Source organism: Chaetodon auriga, chromosome 23, assembly GCF_051107435.1.
Source record: "Chaetodon auriga isolate fChaAug3 chromosome 23, fChaAug3.hap1, whole genome shotgun sequence".
Taxonomy (NCBI): domain Eukaryota; kingdom Metazoa; phylum Chordata; class Actinopteri; order Chaetodontiformes; family Chaetodontidae; genus Chaetodon; species Chaetodon auriga.
Window position 1 is genome coordinate 16,456,160 of NC_135096.1, and position 23,562 is coordinate 16,479,721.

Below are 23,562 nucleotides of genomic sequence, written 5' to 3' on the forward strand. Positions count from 1 at the left end.
AAGCTGGATGCTAATGTTGTTCTGATTTCCTGTGTGTGTAATGAAGCTAATTAGTTGTGTTACTGACACTTTAGTTCAGCTCATCAAAAAGGGAAATGTCTTCGCTGTCAGCAGATCAAACGTATAAACAAAGTGAAATAGGACACACATGTTGAGTTGTCGTAAGTTAATTAGCGATGTCCAAAAAAAAGGGGAGACTCTGTAGAAAATGAGCCTGTGTACCTGTGGAATGATCCAAACAGGTGTTTCAGGAGCTTTAGTTGCTCCTGTCCCGACTTGTTTGAGACGCACTGCTGCATCAGATTCAGAATAAGCAGATATTTACAAAAACCAATGAAGCTGATGAGCTAAAACATTAATTATCGTCTTTGTTGTGTTTTCAGTTGAGTATAGGACGAGCTAATGATCACGTTCTGTAGAAACTCCCTCTCTCTCTCTCTGCAGTTTCCTGTACACCTCTCTCGCCCTCTCTCTCTGTCAGCAGCACATAGCACAGCTAATTCGGAGGCCTGACTGAAGGGGTCTGGTATGCTTGTGTGTGAGTGCACATCCAGTCTGATAATGGCAAGAAGGACGGAGAGAATAAGAGGGAGGGGCGTGGCAGCTGAGCGTTCGCTGTGACGTTGGCGGTGCGGAAGCTGAGACGCGGTTTGGCGCAATCATCTTATCTTATTTTAGCTTAGCATAGCATTTTGTCCCTCGAAAGCTGCAGAGAAGAGCACAGAAAACCTCCTTGCTGTGCTAACGTTAGCATAAAAACGTAACGTTAGCGTAAAGAACAGTAACGTTAGCCAAGGAAAACATTAGCGTATGTGAACTTCCTGCTGTTTACCCTCAAAATATGGCAGAAACTACACGTTGGTGACTCCTCACACGTATCACCCTGAGTAGTTACAGTTAGCCATGTCCTGCACAAGATACTGACCATCATCCCTCTTCTTGTCCTCCTCTGCCCCCATCACCTCTCTCACCTCCTCTATCTGTCTCTCTCTCCTATAGGTCTCCAACCTCCCTTCACCCCTCTCCTCCCTGTGGACCGTAGGACCGCCCCGTCATCACCCCCTCCTCCCCGGACACACCAGCGGAAGGATTTCCCGGATCGCCTTTCATCCCTAATTCCTCGTCTCTCTCTGCCCATCTCCCACCTTCATCACTTCCTTGTGTCATAATGGGTACCTGGATGATATACAAAGTGCCGTAGTGCCCTCAAGCAAGGCGTTGCTCTGCTGGTGACACATTTGTCGAAATGGACAGGGGTCCTCGGGGGGCCGGAGGGATAAACCGACACCAGCGACGCTCACAGTGACTGATCTGAGAGGGAGAGTCGGTTCAGCTGAGGTTCAAACCGCCTCACGAATGAGTGACAGCTAGTGGAACGTGGACCTCCACAGGGGCCGGTTCCCTTTTCTTCACCTTTCCAGCCACTCATAGCTCCTTCACTTTGGTCGGGCGGTGGCACCTTCGAGCTAAAGGGCCTTCATCTCTCCTTCCCTTCTTTCCTCCTCCCTAACTTTTCCCCCCTCCCTCTTTGTTTTCTTTCTTTGGCCCACCCACCTGGCCTCCACCATTCGCCCCTCCCTTACAACGGCCGTCCTCCCCCCTCGCCCCCGCCCCCAGTCATCCTCCCCCTCCTCTGCCCCCTCCTCCCCACATCACCATCATCATCACCACCACCACCATCCTCACCCTCAGCCCCACTCCCACCACCACCAGCACCACCATCACCACCCCCACCTCTCCTCTTCTCCCCCTCGCTTCTCATCCCCTTCCTTCTCCACCTCCTCCCCTGTGGTAACCATGGCGTTGGCTGCCACTGCCGCCTCCTCTTCCTCGTCCTCATCGTCGACCAACGGCAGCGCCCGAGAGCACCTGCTGGCGGTTCGTCGGCGTACCCCGCACACCCGACCATACACGATTGGGCCCGACAACCTCCGCAGCCTGTCGGCGCAGGGTGCAGTCGGAGGCTCTGCCTCTGCGTCCTCCTCTGCTATGACGTCAGGGAGCCAACCAGAAACAGCCGGGGTCGGCCTCCAGCGGGCCAATAGCGACACGGACCTGGTGACGTCAGACAGCCGCTCATCGCTCACGGCGTCTACGTACCAGCTGACTCTCGGCCACAGCCACCTGGTCATCTCCTGGGACATCAAGGAGGAAGTAGACGCCACTGACTGGATCGGCCTGTATCACATCGGTGAGCAAACTCAACCTCACCCCCCCCACCTCCCCACCCCACCCCCCACCCCACTGACGTGTGGTACAGTCTGTTTCATTAGGGGGAATTAAGATCTTTGTTTAGAAGTTTATGGAAGACACAGCAAGAGCGACGACATGTCGTTATGAGTCTGGCTGGAGCCTCACGGGCCAGCTGTGATACTGCTTTAACCTATAATCCCCAAAAATAGTGTCAGATAAATAATAATTAATGTCAGATAGTGCGATGCTCCAGGGTCTTGGACGTAATGCTAGATTACGACTGGTACGTAGTAAGCTAGTTAGATGAGGAAGCTATAACGTTGAAGTTTAAGTGGACAAACAATATTAAATCCATTTCTTCTTCACCTTACTGATGTAGTTGAAGCTCTAGATTTTTGTTTTCTAAAACACAACCTCCAAGCTTTTTGCATACAGTTGCGAAGCTCTGATTGGACAGTTGTCATTCTGGGGAGGGGTTTAGCGCTAACATCCGGCGGGCTAACCACTGCAGTCTCGCTAGCATTGTTGCCTGGTTGCATGTTAACATCATCATTACTCTGTTGGCTCAAAACTCCCCATGGCTACACTAAATTTTAACAGTCGTCTGTGTCACGGTACCGTGGACACAAATCAGTCTTTTCTGACCGTTCATTTTACTGTAACATCACAAAAAAAAAGCCAATGCATGTTCCTTTTTTTCCTGTCCAGTAAGCGATTCATAGTGCACAGCTCCCTCTCAAATGGACCTCCGTTGTGGTCTGTTCTTGCTTGCTCATCATCATCATCATCATCATCATCATCATCATCATCATTCTCGCCTGTCTCCTGCCCCTGGTCTCTCAGTGCCATGCTGTCTCTCCCTCCGCCAGTCTCCCTGCCTGTCTGTCCACGCGTTTGTCCTCCTGTGTGTCTGCTGGTGTAATAAAAATTGCTGTAGGATGGCGTTATGATAGCGTTACTGAAGAGGTTGCGACTTGTAACTCATCTCCTCAAGGTTAGAGCATTACGTCAGCTGCACTGCTGCTGCATTAACCGGCTAATGGATTGTGTGTGTGTGTGTATGTGTGTGTGTGTGAGGAGAAGGTGGTGAGAGAAAGGGAGTCGGTTATCCTGAAGAAAGTGATGCTGACTCAGCATCAATAGCATTTAAGAGCAGTATGTTGCTTCTCATATTACATTCTGCCCCACACACACACACACACACATCACTTTAAGGGCGTCCTCCTCGTCCTACAGTGATGTACTGCTGAATGACAGAGGGTGTGATGCGAGGTCCTGCTTGTCTGTCCCTAAACTATGGGACACAAGAGTGTCTAAATAACATTTTACGAGCAGAGGCGTGGAGTTTGAAAGACATGGGTGTTTCCCAGCTGAGGAAGGTGGAGCAGAACTTGCTGTGGAGTTGCATTATGGGATCCAGTGTGTTTGGAGCCTAATTATAGGGACTACAAGTCAGGACACCTCGGCCTCTGCTCGTCCCCTAATTTTAAGGCGTAATGCTAAATTGCTGGAGTGGCCCTTATGTGTGCATAAAATCTAGTATTTCTCATGCTGCCTCACAGCATTGATTTCAGTCTATTTTTGCACTGGCTGCTGTTGTTAGTCCTCGTTCATTGTGAGCTTAATTAGAGATAAAAGGCCGTCTCTGTTATCAGTCTGTGTCTGCTGGGCTTGGTGATGCCCTGCAGCTCTCAGGCTCAGGTGTGAAAGAGCAGCTTTCAGCCGCCAGTGAAATACACACCGCTTCACAAAAGCTAAGGTCATCCCAAACCACAGGTGACCGATTTTGCGTGCGTGAATGAGATCGAGTGCCTGTGGACACTCCTCTGTGCAGACAGAGAGGTGGAGGAAGCAGGGGAAAGGTGATGCCTCCAACCACTCTGCAGCGCATCGCCAGTATTGACCCACAGGCAGGGGGATTTCTCGGGTGGTTCTCCCCAGGGGTGACTGTTTCCAGCCTGGCTGTCGGCCATGCTCCCCTGGAGCCGTCGGAGCTCCACAACCTCTCCCTGCCGTCTGACCTGTGTGTATACGTGTTTGTGTGTGTGTGTCTCTAAGGCTGTAGTTTATGAGGATGATTGCAGGGTTGTCAGGTCAGACAGGTGTGGCCGTTTGTGTGTGCGTGAGGAATGCTTATGTGCTGTCACCAACAAAGGCTCAGGCTTTATTGATGGTGACCTGGTGTGACAGGGGGCGAGGGGAGCACTGTATGTATGCGTGTGTGTGTGTGTGTGTGTGTGTGTGTGTGTGTGTGTGTGTCTGTGTGTGACTGACGGTCATCAGCATTGATCTATCAGGACAGGGGCCATTTGTCACAGGACGTACACATAAATGTTTGATGGCTCGACAGGCAGCGACAGGGCTGTGATTTATGACCTGAGGGCAAAGTGTCCGTCCACTAAAAGACACGATAAGCTTTTAGGTTACAGATTAAACCAGGGCCTTTTTGGCTGGAGGCCTCATGACAAATCAGTGTCTCGTCTGAGCTCCTTGTCACATTTACATGGCAGTGAGCTGTTTGTTGGACCGAAGACTTACTTCCTCTCTTACATGGATTCATGTAAAAAAGGTCAAACAGGTCAAATTGTCCAGTATTTAACAGAAATCTAAAATATAAGAATAAAGACTGTGAGCCAGAAATCAGTGTTCAGGTAAAAACATCAAATCCTCCTCATAATGTCGGTGCTTTTGTCTCATGTTTCCTTGCTCTCTTGACTTCAGTGAATCAGAAATATGTTTAAAAACAGCAGCTTCGGACTCTCATGTGTTTACATAAATCACCATCTTGCTGAGATGTCTGTACATGCCGCTGCCTCATTAAGTCAGTCGATGGCTCAGTAGCCATTGGGGCAGTGTGTGACCTCTCCAAATGTCTTGTTATGTTAATTGTTTTCTCTGTCTGCCCCTCGTGTCATTAACTTTTAACATCTTACAGCTGCCTAATTTACAAAAGCGTCTGTGTGTGTCGTGGAGACAGAAGGCGCAAATGTTCAGCTTCTGAGCGTAAATGTGTGTGTTTGTCAGATGAGACGTGTGTGGCCAACGTGTGGGACTCCAAGAATCGCGGGGTGAACGGCACCCAGAGGGGACAGATCGTGTGGAGGCTGGAGCCGGGACCCTACTTCATGGAGCGTGAGTGGACTTCACGGGTGCTGTGTTTGTGTTCAAGTGTGAGACCACAACCCTGGTGACCGTGTGTGTGTGCGCTCTCCCCACAGCGGAGACGAAGGTGTGCTTTAAATACTATCATGGCGCAAGTGGAGCATTGAGAGCGACGACACCTTGCATCACCGTCAAGAACCCTGGAGTAACGGTATGTCCCGTCCTCGGCTCGCTCCAGTCATTACTCCACCTCGTCTCTTATTTTCTGTCTACTGTTGTTTTAGTGATCCTTCTAGCACCGCTGTGAGTGTGACATTTATTTTCAGTGCAGGGTCTCAACATCTATCGGATGGATCGCCATCAAATTGCGTTCAGACATTTACGCCCCCCTCACGTTGAATTGTCCCGTCTTACTTTACTTTTCATCTAACTCCATCATTTTAGTCCAGTTTGTTCAATACTTCTGACCAAGTATCTACAAAACTCATGAAGTTCCCATCAGCCCCTGCTGGACTTTGTGTTTACTGCTAATTGGCAAATGTTAGCATGCTAACCTAAGATGATTAGCATGGTGAACATCAGCTTGTTAGCTTTTAGCTCCAAACTCTGCAGCTAGCATGGCTGCAAACTCTTAGTCTTGTTGTTTCAGGTACCTGGAATTGGAACAATTTCTGGTTTGCTAATTTCAGAAAACGTCAGTTGGTCGTCATGGTTTCCGATTGGCTGCAGTTCCGAAACAGGAAATCCTCCTCCTCCTGCTGAGAGTCAGCACAGGAAGCCTCTTTAGGCAGAAGTGTAGTTGGTCTTCAGTTAGCTTTCAGTGTGGCCGTAGAAAGTCTTCTTGGTCTCAACTCGCGTGAGACAGAAACTGAAAGAAATTTGGAGATGTCAGGGACGCAGTCAGCGCCAGTGGAGGCAAAGGAATGGAGAGACGTCACTGAGGTCTCGGCGGCACAAACTGAGGCGAAGAGACGTTTGCTCCAATTGAGTCAGTAAAATTTCAAGCCGTCAGTTTGAATCAGAGCCCTCACACTGTGAGCCCACCCCTCGTTCATGTTTCCTCCTTTAACTTTTCATCAAACTCTGCTGATTTTTCCTCGAGGAGTGAAGTCAGTTCACTCCAAAGATGAGAACGGTCAGTCATCCACTCACACGGCTCTCCTGTTGGTCGTTTTCTCATCAGGTGGGCAGTGAAGGCCAAGTGGAGGACCAATCAGGGACTGAACACTGTCGGAAACTAGTCAGCTTCACCCTATCAGGTGAGAGGAGTGACTCAGCAGAACTGTGGCTGTGGTCCAGTTAAAAAAACCCCACACATGCTAACAACTGCGCTTTCCACTGCAGACATCCGGGCGGTGGGCCTGAAGAAGGGCATGTTCTTCAACCCCGACCCCTACCTGAAGATGTCCATCCTGCCCGGGAAGAGGAGCGGCCTCCCCAAGTTCACCCACCACGGCCAGGAGAGACGCTCCTCCATCATAGCCAACACCATCAACCCTGTGTGGCACGGGGAGGTCGGCACACACCTTCACGCACAAATAACATCTTATGAGAGACTAACGGGTGTTAATAGAACTACATTGAATTCCACTCGATGTCTAAACACATGATGTAAATGTTCTGCACCTGTAACTGCTCCTGTAGAAATACACCTTTGTGGCTCTGATGACGGACGTGTTGGAGATCGAAGTGAAGGATAAGTTTGCCAAGAGCCGACCAATCATCAAGCGGTTTCTGGGTCAGCTGATCATCCCTGTGCAGAGACTCCTGGAGGGGCCAACAGCTGAGTGAGTACACACACACTCAGACAGAAGGGGAACGTCTCCACACACATGTGACCTTCAGCACTTAACCACCGTGACTCAACATAGTTCAGTCAATACCAGTCAATAGTACCAATCAGCTCATTGCTCAGGCATTGATTTGATATTGATCTGCAACTGGAGGACGGTGTCTGCTCTGGTGAATCGTGATGTGTTGTGTGTGTGTGTGTGTGTGTGTGTAGTTCTTCTCATAGGGAGGCAGTTTATGGTGGCAGGAGGTGGATCAAACAGCGTTGTTATATATGAGACACACTGTACTCATGTCTGCTTGTGTTTTAACTGTGTGTAGCGATCAGCCCGTCAGCTACAGCCTGTGTCGTCGTCTTCCCACGGACCATGTGAGCGGACAGCTTCTGTTCAGAGTGGATATCACCTCCACTGGACAAGAAGGTGTGTGTGTGTGTGTGTGCATGCATTCTACTTTAATGAGTGACAGACGCTCCATTTGCAGCTGGTGTTAAAATGGGATGTGTGTGGGATCCACTCAGGTCGTGTCATACATACTGTACATACGTCCACCCTTGAATTCAGATCTCCTCTAAACTCTGTTGTTTTCTATCAATCTTCGTCTGTCACTCCTCTTCGTCTGCCCCCCTCTTTCTCTCAGAAGCTTCCCCAGACGCTGTGGGAACCATCTTGGGCGGCGCAGTGAACGGTGACCCCGGCAGTCCCTCCGACGACGAAGACCTCCCTCACCCGTCCTCGTCTTCGCGTGTCACATGTGGACCCTCTCCCACGGGCTCCGACGAGGGCTCCATGATGGGCAACGGTGCTTGTTATTATGGTGACGACAGTGTGTGGCGGGAGCCGGGGCAGATGGGAGAGGAGGATGTGCTCTCTGTGGCTGTGGGCGGCCACACCCACCGGCAGGTGTCACTCAACGACTACCTGGATGCCATCGAGACGCCCAGGAGCCCCGGGGACCGGCCTCTGGCGGGGCCTTCGCCGAAACTCCGCTCCAGCTTTCCAACGGACACGCGGCTCAATGCCATGCTGCACATAGACTCAGATGAGGATGAGGAGACGGCGGGGCAGCACAGGGAGCAATCACAGGAGGCGAGGACACCGCAGAGCACGGACTTATCCAGGACATCGGCTGCATCCGAGTCTCAACAGGGGAGCGCGGGTTCAGAGGCGGAGCCTCAGGGACAGTCAGAGACTGGGCCTGGAGCCACAACAGAGGCCGGGTCCTCTGCTCGAGCTCAGACTGGAGCTGAGCCTGCAGGGCCTGAACATGGAGCTGCAGAAGGTGCAGCCAGAGACCCAAAACTGGCAGGAACATCAAGCAGCGCAGAGACCACAGAGGTCGCTGGGGCATTGGCTCAGGCCGCCAACGCCACCGGAGAAACCTCCACAGCTCCCAGCTCCTCTCAGGCATCAGGAGCTGAGGCTGCCGTGGCATCGCCCGGGCTGGGGGAGTCTGTGGAGGAGTGTACCTGCCAGGGGCAGAGCAGCAGCCTGAGCGCAAACCAGGAAGTACTCTGCAACTCCTCCCTTGGTCCACTGTCACCCATTCAGGTGAGCGTTCAGTTGACTCAAAGCTACATGTCACGGATGGAAGGGCGGGAAGAGCTTTTATTCAGAATCTCTACGTCTCTCCTCAGGAGGTGGAGATGAGAAAGGAAGTCGCTCCAAAGGCGGAGGAAGAAGGAGGGGAGTCATCGAGCAGCGAGGCGAACGGGCCAATCGCAGCAGCTGCTTCCACCAGCAGCACCATAACTGACAGAGACGGAGAGACGTCTGAAGGTGATGAAAGTTTCTCTTTAAAAGAATCACTGCTGTTCTGAAGGTGGAAATGAGTTCAGCTCTGCCTCCTCGTTGCTTTGCACACATAAAAAAGTCTTGTTTACATTACAGGAGCCAGAGTCAGCAGTGGGGACGGGGAGGAGGGAGGGGAGGTGTGGAGGAGGAGGCAGTCCATGCAGGCCTCTGGAGGCGTGGCCCAAAACCAGGAGGGGTCCGGGGCGAGGCAGAGCTCAAACGGGACAGCGGGGGTGGAGAGAGAGGCGGGTAAGACGCAGGGTGGAGGTGGATTGTCTCAAACCTCTGTGATTCCAGTAAAGTTTGATCTACATGGGGACGCTGAGACGTGTCCACACTGCTCCGGAGCAGCTCCACGGAGCAGCTGGACGTTAATTGTGTCACTCACGGTCTCCTTAATTGTTGTTTTCGAGGGAATGGAGGGTACTAATCATTCACTTTCCACGTCTGTGTTTTCCAGCCTCCTGCTGGGCTGTGCTCTCCTCTGACAGGAGCAAATTAACTCAGACAGAACGGGCCGTTTGCTTCACTTTCATATGTTTTTAGCATGAAAACACATTGATTCCATCGCTTGTATTTATTGTATGCTCCTACAAATCAGAGAAAATTGTAACTTCCACTCGCAAAATGTGCAGCAGCATCTCCCCCCTGTCATCAGGGGGCATTAATAAGAGAATGGACCTGGATGATCCAGGTCAGAACAAGTTTTCTGCAGCTGCCAAAAGGCTGTTGGCTTCAGGGAGGACAGTGGTGTCTGTTTTGGACAGTAGTAGGGTTTGATGACATAGTATAACGTGCGGCTGTGTGTGTGTCTGTGTGTGTAGGTGCCACAGCTCAGGTCAATGGCCACCAATCTGTTCGCTCGCTGCCTTCTGTCCGCCATGACATCAGTCGTTACCAGAGAGTGGACGAGCCGCTACCGCCTAGTGAGTGTGCGCGAGTGTGTGTACGACAGTGAATCCTATTGGTCATAACTCCAAATATGATGGATTTCAACCACTTTCTGGTGGTATAATCAGGCTTTGTGGCGTCTTAAAGGGACTGGTTGTTTGTCTTTTCAGTGGGTGTTCATTCCTTTACACCTTAGCTGAAATTCTCACCAGCATTGCTGCATGAAGTCAGTGATCCAGTAGTTTGTTATGATGCTTTTCCCTCTTCAGCGCGGCCTCGTTATTCTATGTGCGTTCTTATTGTCTTCAATGTCGTGTGTGAACCAGACTGGGAGGCTCGGATCGACAGCCACGGCCGGATCTTTTACGTGGACCACGTGAACAGAACCACAACCTGGCAGCGTCCCACCGCGCCCCCCGCCCCGCAGACCCTCCAGAGGTCCAACTCCATACAGCAGATGGAGCAGCTGAACCGCAGGTGGGAAACACAGATACTGTGTGATCAGCTTCAAACGGCAAAGTTAGCGGTAATTAACACACACGTTAACATTTCCAGGTATCAGAGTATACGCAGAACGATAACCAACGACAGCAGACCAGAGGAGCAGCCGGCCAATGAGCTGCCGCCGGATGAGACTGACATGCACCCCTCCATCCCAGGTAATCCTCTCACTGCACTGCATTGTGGCCTGTGTGGTGTGTGAAGTCCCGGAGCCTTGATTGTTCACCTTTGTGTTGCAGAGCTGCGCAGAGACAACAGCGTGGCTCAGTCCAGCTCCAGGTCTCGCCTCACCCTGCTGCTCCAGTCCCCCAGCGCAAAGTTCCTCACCAGCCCCGACTTCTTCACTGTGCTGCATTCCAACCCTGTACGGCCACTCGTTCTCTTCTTCTCTGTCCTTTTTACCTCTGAGTCAGCCATCTTTCCCCTCCCTCCTCCTCGTGGATCACACGCTGCTACTTGTTTTAGGAAGCTGCTTCTCTTCAGCCTTTGGTCACCACATACACTCGTTAAGGGACTGTGTGGAAATGATTAGTGGGAGCAGGAGGGTTATGTGCGCTGGGTGGAGGGCAGTTGTGGGGGCTTAAAAGCTCACGTCACATGCTGACATTAGCTGATGAGCACTCAGCTGAGGCTGATAGCAGCGCCATTACTCGTTCATAATGATAGTCATGAATAGCAATGAAATAGTATGACAGTGAGACGACTTGACATGACCAAACTTGACTCCTTCCTCTGGTGGATGTGTTTCCTCTCTTCTTTCTGTCTTTTTTTCCTCCCTCCCTCCCTCCCGCCCTCCCATCTGTCCGTCACCGTCTCTGTCTCAGAGTGCCTACCGTATGTTCACCACCAACACGTGTCTGAAGCATATGATCAGTAAGGTTCGTCGGGATGCTCACCACTTTGAGCGCTACCAGCACAACAGGGACCTGGTGGCCTTCCTCAACATGTTCGCCAACAAACAGCTGGAGCTGCCCAGAGGCTGGGAGATGAAGCACGACCACACCGGCAAGGTGGGGAGCACACCTGAGTCTGAAAGGTTCCATGAAGTCAGAGGCTTAATGGCTTTGGATGAGCAGAATTTAGTGTTTTGAAATGCCAAAATGTGACTTCATGTGTTGAAGGTATCAAGTTGGCAAAGCCTCAAACTTTATGTTTAGTGTGCAAAATAACATTTTTCTGTCACTAAATACGTGAAGTTGCATGAAATATATTGTACTGGTTTTATTTTAGGGGTCAGAGTGGCATATTTCCTGCCAGGTGTGTCACAGAATTCAGGAGGAAAAAAAACGTATTCATCAATCAATCAATCAGTCAATACATTGTTCAATGCAGAAATAAATACATAATTATTTAACCTACATACTAAATGGATCAAAGTTGAACACAACAAATATGTATCATGTCATTTATTCTACTCCTGTAATGTTTGTCCAACCACCTCATTACTACGAAGACACAGAAAAGTAGAAAAGAAACATGTAGATTTTAGGAAATCCTAAATATCAACATTTATTTAAATGTGCAAATGATTTGACACCACAAAATGGTCACAAACAGAATTCTGTATTTGGTAACTCTCACAGAAATACTCCTATTGTTATATACTTATTCCAAGTTAACATGGTGATAGTATTTCTAGTCAAGATGAAGTATAAATACTCCATTTTGTGACTTGTGTAATTTCTAAGGCAGTCATGGTCCAGTTGAGTGTGATGTGGAAGCATCTTGTGTCAGTGTAAAGACATGAGGACGGTTAACTGGGCTGTCCAATGGACACCTGACAGTCTGCGTGTTCACTTTCAGCCTTTCTTCGTGGACCATAACTGCCGAGCCACCACCTTCATCGACCCCCGGCTGCCTCTCCAGAGCACTCGGCCCCCGAGCCTCCTGGCTCACCGCCAGCACCTGACCCGCCAACGCAGCCACAGCGCCGGCGAGGTCAGCCCGCGGCGACTGGTAAGACATGCAGGCTTTGGGCACGTCTGCCATTTTTACTGTGGGCAGCAGCAGTAGCAGCACAGTCACATCCAGCTTAAATGGATGTCACAGAATAAGAAGCAGAACGGGACGATCAGACCTCCTCCTCCTCTTGTCTCTGTAGGTGGGTGAAGACCCTCGTCACGCCGGCCCACCCGTCATGCCACGGCCCTCCAACACCTTCAGCTCTGCCAGCAGGGGGCAGTGCCAAGATGTTGTGCCAGTGGGTCAGTATTTGCACACACACACACACACACACACACACACACACACACACACACACACACACTGGAGCCCTCAGAAATGATCAAAGCCGACCCACCTGAACGTGTCTGCTCTTCTTCTAGCCTACAACGACAAGATAGTGGCGTTTCTTCGACAGCCAAACATCTTTGAGATTTTGCAGGAGAGACAGCCCGACTTGAGCCGGAACCATTCACTCAGGTAGGATCCAGACTCGAGGCCTCTGACACCGTTTAGTCTTCATGTCTGCAGCTTCCCGCTCAGTGTGATGTTGCTATGAAAACAGGGAGAAGGTGCAGCTGATCCGCACAGATGGAGGCTCAGGATTGGCCAGGCTGTCAGGCGATGCTGACCTTGTCATGCTGTTAAGGTGAGACCGGCGTCTGTCCTTCCTTCCTTCCTTCCCTTGTTTCCTCTGTTCCCGGATGTTTCCTTTCAGCTTGGGTCAGCTTCAGTGAATTCAGCCTCTTCCTCACTCTGTCTGTCCTCTGCAGTCTGTTTGAAGATGAAGTAATGTCCTACGTGCCTCCTCACGCCTTACTTCACCCCAGCTACTGTCAGTCACCTCGGGGATCACCTGTGTCCTCGCCACAGAACTCACCTGGTAGGAGACAAATCACACACACACATACATAATTTAGTTTTGAAAAGTGACCTTTTATTTCCCAGTTGAATTTAAAAATGTCTGTTCTAATGCATCACATACGCACTTTCCAAATGTTAATATCTGGCTGATACATCATTGATTTGCGACAGAAGCTGGTTGTCTTTTCTGCACAGTGACTGTTTCATTCTGGCAGCTGATGTCACAGGTCACTGGCAGACTTTATCAGCTGTCGTTGGCTCGCTAAGCTCATGTTTCCATCTGGTGACTGTCTTGTAAAAGGGGCATTTCATGGCTTGGTACACGAGCAGACAAAATAAGAAAAACAGTGGATGCAGCAAGCAGAACTGCAGTAGTTAGCCCTGGTATCAGTATAACTATAGAAGGATATGTGCATTATGTACAAGGAGTACCGTAGAGTAAAATGTTGTAGCATATGAGTACAAGAGAGAGGGCGCGTGTGTTACTCTGATCTCAGGTCATGTTATAGCACAGAGGAAGCTAATGTTAGCCTAAAGTCATTAGCATCCAGGACAGACGTCCACTTAGTGAGGAAGCACTAAACAGTGGATGTAGTGGTCGTTATTGTAATGCCACAGAATAATGTAGTTAGTTAACGATGTGCTCCTTGACTTGGGAAGTCTTGCTAGGCTGCTACTACAATAAGCTAATTAGGAAGATGTGTTTCTATGGAGCTGTTTATGTTTACTTCCTATCAATAATTTAATTCTTATTCCAAATTCGAAAATGAGCAGAAAAACCAATCATGAAAACAGACTTTTGTCGGGGGGGGTGAAGAACATGAAATGGTGTGAGTTATCTGCATGCAGTGTGCTGTGTGTCATATGAAGGAAGGTACAAATAAATGTTAACAGTGACTGACACCAGAAGGCCTGGAGTGAGTTTTCCTCACCTGTCTGTTGCTGTAGGTACTCAGAGGGCCAATGCCAGAGCCCCCGCACCCTACAAGAGAGACTTTGAGGCCAAACTGCGCAACTTCTTCAGGAAACTGGAAACTAAAGGCTACGGCCAAGGACCAGGGAAGCTAAAGTAGGTGGAGGCAGCGTCTCTCTGTCTTTGTATTTCCACATGCTGCCTGTCTGCCTGTCTGTCTGTCTGTCTGTCTGTCTGTCCGCCCACTCACCTGCCTGTGTGTCCTAGGTTGATCATCCGTCGTGACCACCTGCTGGAGGATGCCTTCAACCAGATCATGTGCTACTCCCGTAAAGACCTGCAGCGCAGCAAGCTCTATGTCAGCTTTGTCGGGGAGGAGGGGTGAGTGTGTGCGCTCGACGTCTGTGGTCACTTCCTGATCAGGCTAATATGATTCCAGATGTAAACCAACAGTGTCAGATGAGTGTTGATTGTAGGAAAGGATTTATGATTCAATCTTCAAATAAGCCCACAAAGAGTAATTGATATGAGTAATTCATGATGAAATGTAACCAAGTGCATTTACTAAAGTATTGCTGTAGAAAACTTATGATGTACTTGTACTTAAGTGGTGTCTTTTCATGCCACTTCCCACTTCTATGGTAGTCCATTTCAGAGGGAAATACTTTTTACTTCACACAGCTTCAGCTACTTTCCAGATTACTATATTTGCACATCAAACCTCCAGAGAGTTTGTAAAATGTGGTGTTTTGCAGCCGAAAGCATTTGTCAGTGAATTGTTCACTTTTTAGATAGTGTTTTGACATAGTTTGTGGTTTTTCTTTCAGAAACAGTTGTGCTTTGTAGTGCTTTGTTGTAATTGTAATTATTGTGAGGTTTGGACCAAACAAATGATGAACGGAGAAAGTACTCAGCAGATGAATCCATAAAGAAAGAGTCATAACCATCATTTAATGTTCAATAGTACAACAGTCACAAGGGACAGTTTTCTGCATGGAGTACTTGTAATACTTTAAGTACATTTTCCAGATTATACCTACATAAGTAACCAATCCAGGACTAGTATTTGTCCAGTGTGGTATTAGTACTTTTACTGAAGGATTTAAATATGTTCTCCTCCACTGTATGCAGTAAGTTGTGTGTGTGTGTGTTGCAGGTTGGACTACAGCGGGCCTTCCAGAGAGTTCTTCTTCTTGGTTTCCAGGGAGCTTTTCAACCCTTATTATGGTCTGTTTGAGTACTCTGCCAACGACACCTACACCGTCCAGATCAGCCCCATGTCCGCCTTCGTAGACAATCACCACGAATGGTGAGGGACAGCGGTAACACTCAGGCATGTTTGTTAGTGTCCAGATTACTTGAATGTGCGGTCACGTGTTTGATGTGTGTTTCAGGTTCCGCTTCAGTGGTCGCATTTTGGGTTTGGCTCTGATCCACCAGTACCTGCTGGATGCCTTCTTCACCAGACCCTTTTATAAGGGTCTGCTGCGCATGTATGTACAAGCACGTCAGGACATGAGAGTATTGTTTTCCTCAGCCAGGTCTCACAGGCACACCTAAACCTACAAACTGTCATTTGTCATCACGTAGTCCCTGTGACCTGAGCGACCTGGAGTATCTGGATGAGGAGTTTCACCAGTCGCTTCAGTGGATGAAGGACAACGACATTGAAGACATGCTGGACCTCACCTTCACCGTCAACGAGGAAGTCTTTGGACAGGTTAGACCTAGTTTTTACCAAATACACTATTTTGATTCCTCGTGAGGGGCAAAAAAGACGAGCAGAAGATTGATCTAGTGCTGTTTTTGTTTGTTTATTTTCATGTGTGTGTGAGCACAGATAACAGAAAGGGAGCTAAAGCCTGGAGGAGCCAACATCCCTGTGTCAGAGAAGAACAAGAAGGAATACATTGAGCGCATGGTGAAGTGGAGGATCGAAAGAGGAGTGGTCCAGCAGACTGAGAGCCTGGTCAGGGGCTTCTACGAGGTATGGCTTACAGAAGCTTTCCTATGTTGCATGTAAAGGCTTTGAAACTATTTGAGACACTGAGACGTTTGTATGTATTTTGCAGGTGGTGGATGCTCGGCTGGTGTCAGTGTTTGATGCCAGGGAGCTGGAGCTGGTGATCGCAGGGACGGCAGAGATCGACTTATCAGACTGGAGGAACAACACAGAGTACAGAGGAGGTAAGGAAGGATTTGATTTATTGTTGCAGGGGTGTATTTTGGCAGCCCCTCAGAGCCAGGAAGAGGACATGATGGGTTCCAGTTTTCCAGTATTTGGTGCCTTTTAGTGCCACAAGGGCAGAGTTGTGGGGTTTATGTCCAATTCTGTAACTGGAAAGGTTAGGATGGTGTGTAAAAACCAAAGTGATGATTTCCAACCCTCTGAAACCCCATATGAAATAGAAAAAGGCACAAAGACTAGTTCTCAAATGTTAAAGCTGTCAAATGTCTGTATTTGCAAATAATTTCTTTATTTCTAAATTGATGCTGGTCATGTTTCACAGAAGGAGAGACAGGATCACGTTTAGCACTCTGCTGCATCTCCTCTTCTTTTAACAACACTCTGTAAGCGTTTAGGAACTGAGCAGATGATTGTTGTCATGTAGAAAGTGGACTTCTTTCTCATTTCTTGTGTGATGTGTGACTTCAGCTGCTCAGCACCTCCCTAGCTGTATTTAAAGATTCATAATGCACAGTACATTAGTAAGTGGTGACAAGTCAGGACAGCAGGTAGGCCAGTTCAGCACCTGGACTCTTTCACTCCACAGTACATGCACAGTGTGGTTTAGCATTGTCTAATGTGCAGCATCTGTTGCTCCAAAAGCACTTAGCAAAGTGGTGGCAAAGGTAACGTGTATGTTTGTGAGGGCACCAGTCATGCAGAACAATACAGACAGGAAAGAAATGGGAAAACATTCCAGTTTCTAAATGACAACAATCATCTGCTCAGTTCCTAAACGCTTAGAGTGTTATTAAAAGAAGGGGAGATGCAGCAGAGTACTGAACATGACCCAGTCCCTGTTTTATGGAAACATGATGCTGCCATCTCTTTGTAAATAAGGAGCTATTTTCCAAACCAAAGACTTTTGTCAGTTCAAACATTAGATATGCTGTCTTTGTGCTATTTTCAATGAATAATGGGGTTTCAGAGTGTTGCCAACCAACACTTTAGTTTTCCACAGCATCCTAACTTTTCTAGAAACAGAGTTGTACATACAGCTCCCAGCTCTGCCTTTGTGGCACTAGGGGGCACCAAAGACAGTGCAGTCCAATGAATTGAATGAGTTCTCAGCACCACCCTGAAGGGCACGTTGCTTAAATGATAAATGGTAATTGTGTGTTGTGAATGATGTGGTAAGACAGGAAAAATGATTGATCATGAGTCTTTTCATCATGTTAAGACTTGTTCAATTAAATCTGCTTTAAATGAATCAAATGACTTATTGTGTGACTCCATGTTCCAATGCGTTGTCACTGCTTCCTTTTTGTTACCTGCAGCAGGTAGCTGTCTCTGCTGTGTTTTTGTCTTGAGGTGTAATCATTTGGCATCATCGTGATCCTATTGTTTAGGTTACCATGACAACCATATAGTGATCCGGTGGTTCTGGGCAGCGGTGGAGAGGTTCAACAATGAGCAGAGACTGCGGCTCCTGCAGGTAGGCACGTGTGACAGACAGTTCATGGGACCTTTGAGAGCGAGTGTCATCAGGACTTCAATCGTCTTCTTCTGTCTTCTCTTCCCTTTGCTGTCCCTCTCAGTTTGTGACCGGCACGTCCAGCATTCCTTACGAGGGCTTTGCTTCTCTGCGCGGCAGCAACGGACCCCGGAGGTTCTGCGTGGAGAAGTGGGGGAAGGTCACCTCATTGCCCAGGTATCCCATTGTTATCATGCTTTTGGAGTCAGATGACTTTGCAGATGATCCAAAATTCCAACCTTTTGAACCTCTTGCGTCCAGTGGTGGACAACAGTTTTTGCAATTGGTCCCATACTGAATGAGAGCGAGTGCTGCAGCCATCAAACTGGAAGTGGTGATTTTAGGCAAACATTGAAAGGCCATTTTGATGTGAAATTGCATTTAGCAAACGATATCGATATTGTCATGTGGAAATTGATGCTTTCTGGCTACTAACGACTGGGCAAATTGGATACAAGGGTCAGCTGAGGCAGGTCACGGGTCTCTTTGTCGATTGGTTGAGGAAGCGCGAAAGGGCCGGCCCTACAGCCCCGGTAACGAGCGGCGACGGGGAACAGCTGCGCAGGGGTAGTATAAAAGTAGCCAGAGTCCGCTTGAGCGTCAGCGAAAGCGTCAGCATATTGTGCGTCAGCCTTTTTTGTGCGAAGACCTTTTTTTGCAAAGACCTGCGAGTCTACCTGCGCGAGTCAACCGAGCAGAGGCACGCGAGGAGAGGCCGCACGCCGTTCTGCTTGGCCACGCAGGTAAGCCACCCTTTACTCTTCCACTCGGACTCTCTTCAACCCTCTTCCGCCCTTCCTTTCAACATCACCACAAACCCTTACTCAGTCTTGCTATTTCTCCAACAGTGGACACTCAAATGTTCAGGAAGAGGCTAACGCAAAACCCTCAGTGCTCTCTATTCACTCTATACGTCACCTCGTAGCACCTGTGTCCAATTGGACCGCTGACGAGCGTGACGCCTCTCGCTCTTGTTGTCGCTGCTTGTGACGTGTACGTTCGTTGCCTAATGACTCGTAGTCTTTTTTTAATATCGCTTGTCTGTCTGTGGTCTCTCTCCAGAGCTCATACCTGTTTCAACCGGTTAGACCTGCCGCCGTACCCGTCCTTCTCGATGCTGTATGAGAAGATGCTAACTGCTGTGGAGGAGACCAGCACCTTTGGCCTGGAATGAGGCCCTCATCTGCCAGTCTACCCATCAAAAATAGCTGCTGGAGGTAGAAGAGAGGGAGCCATGATGGTCTGGAGCAAGGGTTCAAAAAGCTGAATTTAAAGCCCCATTTGTGGTTTGTGTTGAATTTCTAATCCACTGTATTTTAGAACAGACGCCAATAAGACCCATGAACCTTTGGCAAACAGCTATTTTTTTCCGTGCACCTAATTAAACACTTTCACCTGTGTTGTGTGACGAGTGAAAACCCCCACTGCCTTTGGGACCACAATCTTAACTGCCAGGGTTGGATCGAGCAAAGACTTTTTCCATTGTTGTCACTTTCAATTTGATACCACATCATGTAAGTTTAAGACACACATCAAAGAAGAAGCAACCACTGCCTTCTCAGCCTCTTATATTCTAGTTTGGATGGACCTCAAAGGATTAGAAAGACTGTCCAGAACTATGATCTTCACTGACGCCCTCGTTGTAGTACAGCGTCTCTTTGTGGCCTGTTGTAGTGACTGCACTCGTGTAGATAATGCATTTGTTTCTCAAAGCCTTTCAAGGACCGCCGGGGGTACCTTTTTGGAAAGTTTGAGGGATTTTCCAATGAACTTCAACAGCTGATTTTGGAGACCCCAAACAGAAGCTTTGATATTGTTGTTACAGTATTTTCATCTACAAGAACAAGTGATTTTCTAATGATGTGGCAGTGACACGTTGTGATTTGAATGTAACTAACTTTATGATGTAGATAGTGTGGGGAGTGTCTTTTGATTTGGATTTTTTTAACACACCTGAATCAATTGGGAAACTAATATTTGGCCACTACTTTAAGTTACATACATTATGTAACCATATCCACAGACTTTGGATTGTATTTGACTGATTCAAAACTAGCCTGGATCACACTCTGATTTCCAAAGTTTGGCAAAAGCTGTCTACACTCAACAGATGATGCTGAAAGAGACTAGATATCCAAATAGACAAAGTCAACTAAACATCCACACACCAGTGGTGGATCTAGAACATTTTACATTGTGTGGCACAGGGGCTGGAAATACATGCTATATCTGAAGAACATGCACTCTGACCTCCAGTAGTCAAACTGGAAACTCATTTCTGGCCTAATTCCACATTTGAAACTGGAGGAGCAAGTTAATATGCTACAATCAATCAGTGAACATTTAACATTAAGTCATATTTAGACTACCCACTTCCACTAGAGCCAAACCACTCCCAGTCAGTCTGTGTGTATACATTTATTTATCTGCTAATTATACAATTAAGGCCATAGTCCCCAGCAGACCTTAAATAATTAACAATGATTTTGAAGTGTTCAAAATCTCTATTTTATGCTCACTAAACTAATATTTCTATTATACAGACAGTATTGACATAACAATTGGCTGACTTCACTCATCATTGAAATTACTTATGAAGAGACAACAACCGTGCTAGTAGCTCTGTGAGGCTGTACTTAGGCCAAGTAAATGCTGATGTTAGCACAGCAGTTGAGATATTTCAGTATACAACAATAACTTTGTTTTCAGAAAAAGAAAAAAGCAACATTTTTATTCATCATCAGTTACTCAACATAATAACACTGACAGATCAATCACTCATAATAGACAACAGTTGCAGCCCTAGTCTGAACCAAAGGCCACAAACATTATTATTTCTACAACAATGGACACTGAAATGATGGAGGGACAAACTCCACACTAAGGGTCATAGATGTCCCAAACCCCACACCTTTCTCTAGATTCACCCCTGCTACACACAGCCACGCCACAACGACTAAATGTCACCGAGCTTAACACCAAGCTGCTGGTGCTAAAAACACAATTAGGCAATCAGATTTTAAGCTGCCAAGTCCAATTAATTAAATGCACAGGAACACACTTAATCACCTTGAGACATTCAATAAAACATCAACTGGCTAAAAATGTCTCATCACTATATTCGCTATTGCTAATTACACTATACTTTCTTTTCATTGTTGCTGGCCTCTTTAGTCAACTTACACGCTATGAGTACAAGCTCCAAATGATGGCAGTTTTGTCTTTGCTCTTTTTACACTTATGATGTTGACCACTCGTGTATTTGTACACCTGAATTTGCTGACACTTGCTGTATGCAAACTCTGCTAAATGTCTTTTTCTAACATGAAGAGTAGACACCATTTTATAGTTGCTATAGATTTGCACTCTCTTATTTCAATATTGACTGAATTGTATCAGCTACGTGTTAATGTTTGTGTTCTTTTAATCAGGTTGTTAAGTGCAGTTCACACAGAGAGCTCAAAACAGGCACACAGTAAGCAATGAAAAAACAAAGTCCTCATAATAGAGAAGCATGAACATTTTATAGAAACCCATTTGGGAGAAGCTTGCAGTGATTCTTTTCCTCTTTTGTACATTGACATACTTGTTACCGTCCTGCTCACTCACATTGCCCCCTCTGCACTATGAATGTAAGCACGCCTTGAACTGCCACACTGAAATACAACTGTCCACGCGCAGGCCTACAACACCTAAAAGTCAACCGCAGAGATCCTGAACTAACACAAACCCCGAAATAAATACATACATATGTATGGAAGCCCATTACTGCCCAGAACTTAAATGTCCCAATACAAACAGAAGTGCTCTATGCTAAATCCTAATTTTGAACCATGATGCTGATTTAGAAAGACCACATCATTTGGACTTCTTATGCTTTTCAATTAATTACTACAAATCATTATCTAATCATCACCATAAATGCATTTGGACATTGTCCAATTTTTTACTGAAATCTAATTTTGGACTTCATAGGTCATAATTTGGACTGTCAAAAATGACTCTCTCAATTTTTTTGCTCTGATTTCTGACTTTCCACTCAATGTGGACTTCATGTCTCAAACCTCTTATCTTGGAGAAACTATTGTTTTTTTTTTTTTCCCCCTGACAGGAATTGTCTTCCATATAACCAAAGTTACTACACACAAACTGCTACAGACTGCTTTTTTTATGTCTGATAATGGTACAAAAAAACTACTTTAAAACCTAAACACCACATTTTCTGCCAAGCTTGGGAGGGTACATTTGAAACTGATCATACTGTTGTCATCAATTTTGTAAACAGATTTTGATAAAGCCTTGGACCTACTGTTATCCTTGTTTACTCTTTGAAAGAATGTACTCTAATCCAGAATATAATCTAACATTTCTGTGTCAAATGAAGACCTGGATAAACCTTCCTGTGGTAATTCTTCTTCATTCTAATCAAATCTAATGATTCTCTTCTTTCCCTCACTGAATGCACTGCCCTCTGTCTGTCAAACCACAATGTACCAAAGTTTAGAGCCCAAGATGGCCGCCTCACAACCTGCCACTCTTTCTGTACAGTCCACCTCACTTTAAATATGAATGTTTGTCAGCACTCTTCTTCTCCTCAAATAAAATGTCATCTCTCTATGCAAGCTTTTTCTTCTCCTTTCCACATCACTTGGACTGTAATTGAACAAACTGAGCAGGATAATAAATGGAAGTCAATATGTGTCATGTCTTTTTCTGATAGAACAGATATTCTCTCATAGATTTTCTGTTCGAAAGGTTATTTTGTTCCTGACCAAGAATGACAAAGGATATTCCTATTGAACTCAAAAATATGGGATACATCACTAAGATCTGACAGGTGCATGGAGGACCAACAAGGACGTGCCAACAAATAAACTCCAGTGTCAATAAATGGCTAAATATTGCATAAATAAACTACAAATGACAACATCAAGGTAAAACTCCTCCACATTAAAGTCACAAAACAGCAACAGATCCACCCGATAAGTTTGAGTTAATTCCTGTGTGGAAGTTTGGTTACAAAAGATCAGATGTAAAACAACAGGAACTGCTAAGTGTAGCAGTTTACATCAAAAACTATCTTATCTACCACTTTCATATGCAGTATAGCAATGATGTGACATGATTCTGATAGTCTCGTGTTAAAAAAGCAAAGACAGTTCACAACAAATTGTACTACATGCCTGGAATCATATTAACTGCTGTTATGTTTTAATCATCAAATCTATACATTGGCTAAGGGTGATCAAGAATGCAGCCATTAGCATTCTACTAACACTTTTTTTTGACATGTTAAACATTAAACACACTGATGAGAAACTTGTCATCACTACACACACTGCAGACAGACACAGCAGCTGACACACAGAGGTCATATTACAGAGAAATATCAGCTATTTCTAGGTGAAGAAATGCTAATGTTACTTAAAAAAGGCCAACGAGAATGCTGAGCTCTCAAGTTTCATCAGGAGTCAGTAACAACACCATCAAGCAAACCATGTTTAGGACATGAGTTTAAAAACATGCGTACTACCATTAGAAACAAGGTACAATGAGCTGGTAATGACCCTAATCAACCACCATCAGTTATCAATAACAACACACATTATTAGAGTGTAAAGCATTAATCAAACCAATAACTGACAATGGTCATTGAATGTCTGACAACTTCATCATACTTCAGTGTTTCTGTGGTACAGAACATTAAACAACGTACAACATCTGAACTAAACAGAAGTTTCCTGCGCTCTCCAGGGAAAATAAGATCATGACACCTTACACAGATACACACCAACTTAAACACCCACTCATAACACTGTTCATTCACCATGCCACGTCACATTAAATACAGGGTGAGCTGACTGCGTCCTTG

The 23,562-nt window shown here is 46.7% G+C and overlaps 1 protein-coding gene across 4 annotated transcripts in view; it reads left to right on the forward strand.

Annotated features, from left to right (window-relative positions):
* The window catches only part of LOC143315759 (E3 ubiquitin-protein ligase HECW2-like), a 29,832-nt gene extending 7,445 nt beyond the window's left edge, over nucleotides 1–22,387 (forward strand). Inside the window, exons 2-31 of one of the 4 annotated variants that reach the window (XM_076723137.1) lie at nucleotides 1,000–2,191; nucleotides 5,218–5,325; nucleotides 5,412–5,506; nucleotides 6,479–6,554; nucleotides 6,640–6,809; nucleotides 6,940–7,082; nucleotides 7,408–7,508; nucleotides 7,726–8,636; nucleotides 8,723–8,864; nucleotides 8,976–9,128; nucleotides 9,704–9,805; nucleotides 10,097–10,247; nucleotides 10,326–10,429; nucleotides 10,511–10,635; nucleotides 11,096–11,281; nucleotides 12,075–12,227; nucleotides 12,373–12,475; nucleotides 12,596–12,692; nucleotides 12,778–12,861; nucleotides 12,986–13,095; nucleotides 14,025–14,145; nucleotides 14,257–14,370; nucleotides 15,146–15,298; nucleotides 15,384–15,482; nucleotides 15,580–15,709; nucleotides 15,830–15,976; nucleotides 16,062–16,176; nucleotides 17,566–17,651; nucleotides 17,755–17,867; nucleotides 18,753–22,387. In XM_076723137.1, coding sequence (XP_076579252.1) covers nucleotides 1,798–2,191; nucleotides 5,218–5,325; nucleotides 5,412–5,506; nucleotides 6,479–6,554; nucleotides 6,640–6,809; nucleotides 6,940–7,082; nucleotides 7,408–7,508; nucleotides 7,726–8,636; nucleotides 8,723–8,864; nucleotides 8,976–9,128; nucleotides 9,704–9,805; nucleotides 10,097–10,247; nucleotides 10,326–10,429; nucleotides 10,511–10,635; nucleotides 11,096–11,281; nucleotides 12,075–12,227; nucleotides 12,373–12,475; nucleotides 12,596–12,692; nucleotides 12,778–12,861; nucleotides 12,986–13,095; nucleotides 14,025–14,145; nucleotides 14,257–14,370; nucleotides 15,146–15,298; nucleotides 15,384–15,482; nucleotides 15,580–15,709; nucleotides 15,830–15,976; nucleotides 16,062–16,176; nucleotides 17,566–17,651; nucleotides 17,755–17,867; nucleotides 18,753–18,864 — 4,698 coding nt within the window. In that variant the 5' untranslated portion in view covers nucleotides 1,000–1,797 and the 3' untranslated portion in view covers nucleotides 18,865–22,387. The remainder of the gene's footprint in view (nucleotides 1–999; nucleotides 2,192–5,217; nucleotides 5,326–5,411; nucleotides 5,507–6,478; nucleotides 6,555–6,639; nucleotides 6,810–6,939; nucleotides 7,083–7,407; nucleotides 7,509–7,725; nucleotides 8,637–8,722; nucleotides 8,865–8,975; nucleotides 9,129–9,703; nucleotides 9,806–10,096; nucleotides 10,248–10,325; nucleotides 10,430–10,510; nucleotides 10,636–11,095; nucleotides 11,282–12,074; nucleotides 12,228–12,372; nucleotides 12,476–12,595; nucleotides 12,693–12,777; nucleotides 12,862–12,985; nucleotides 13,096–14,024; nucleotides 14,146–14,256; nucleotides 14,371–15,145; nucleotides 15,299–15,383; nucleotides 15,483–15,579; nucleotides 15,710–15,829; nucleotides 15,977–16,061; nucleotides 16,177–17,565; nucleotides 17,652–17,754; nucleotides 17,868–18,752) is intronic. The other 3 variants (XM_076723138.1, XM_076723139.1, XM_076723140.1) reach the window with 3 other exon arrangements.
* Nucleotides 22,388–23,562: the final 1,175 nt, after the last annotated feature.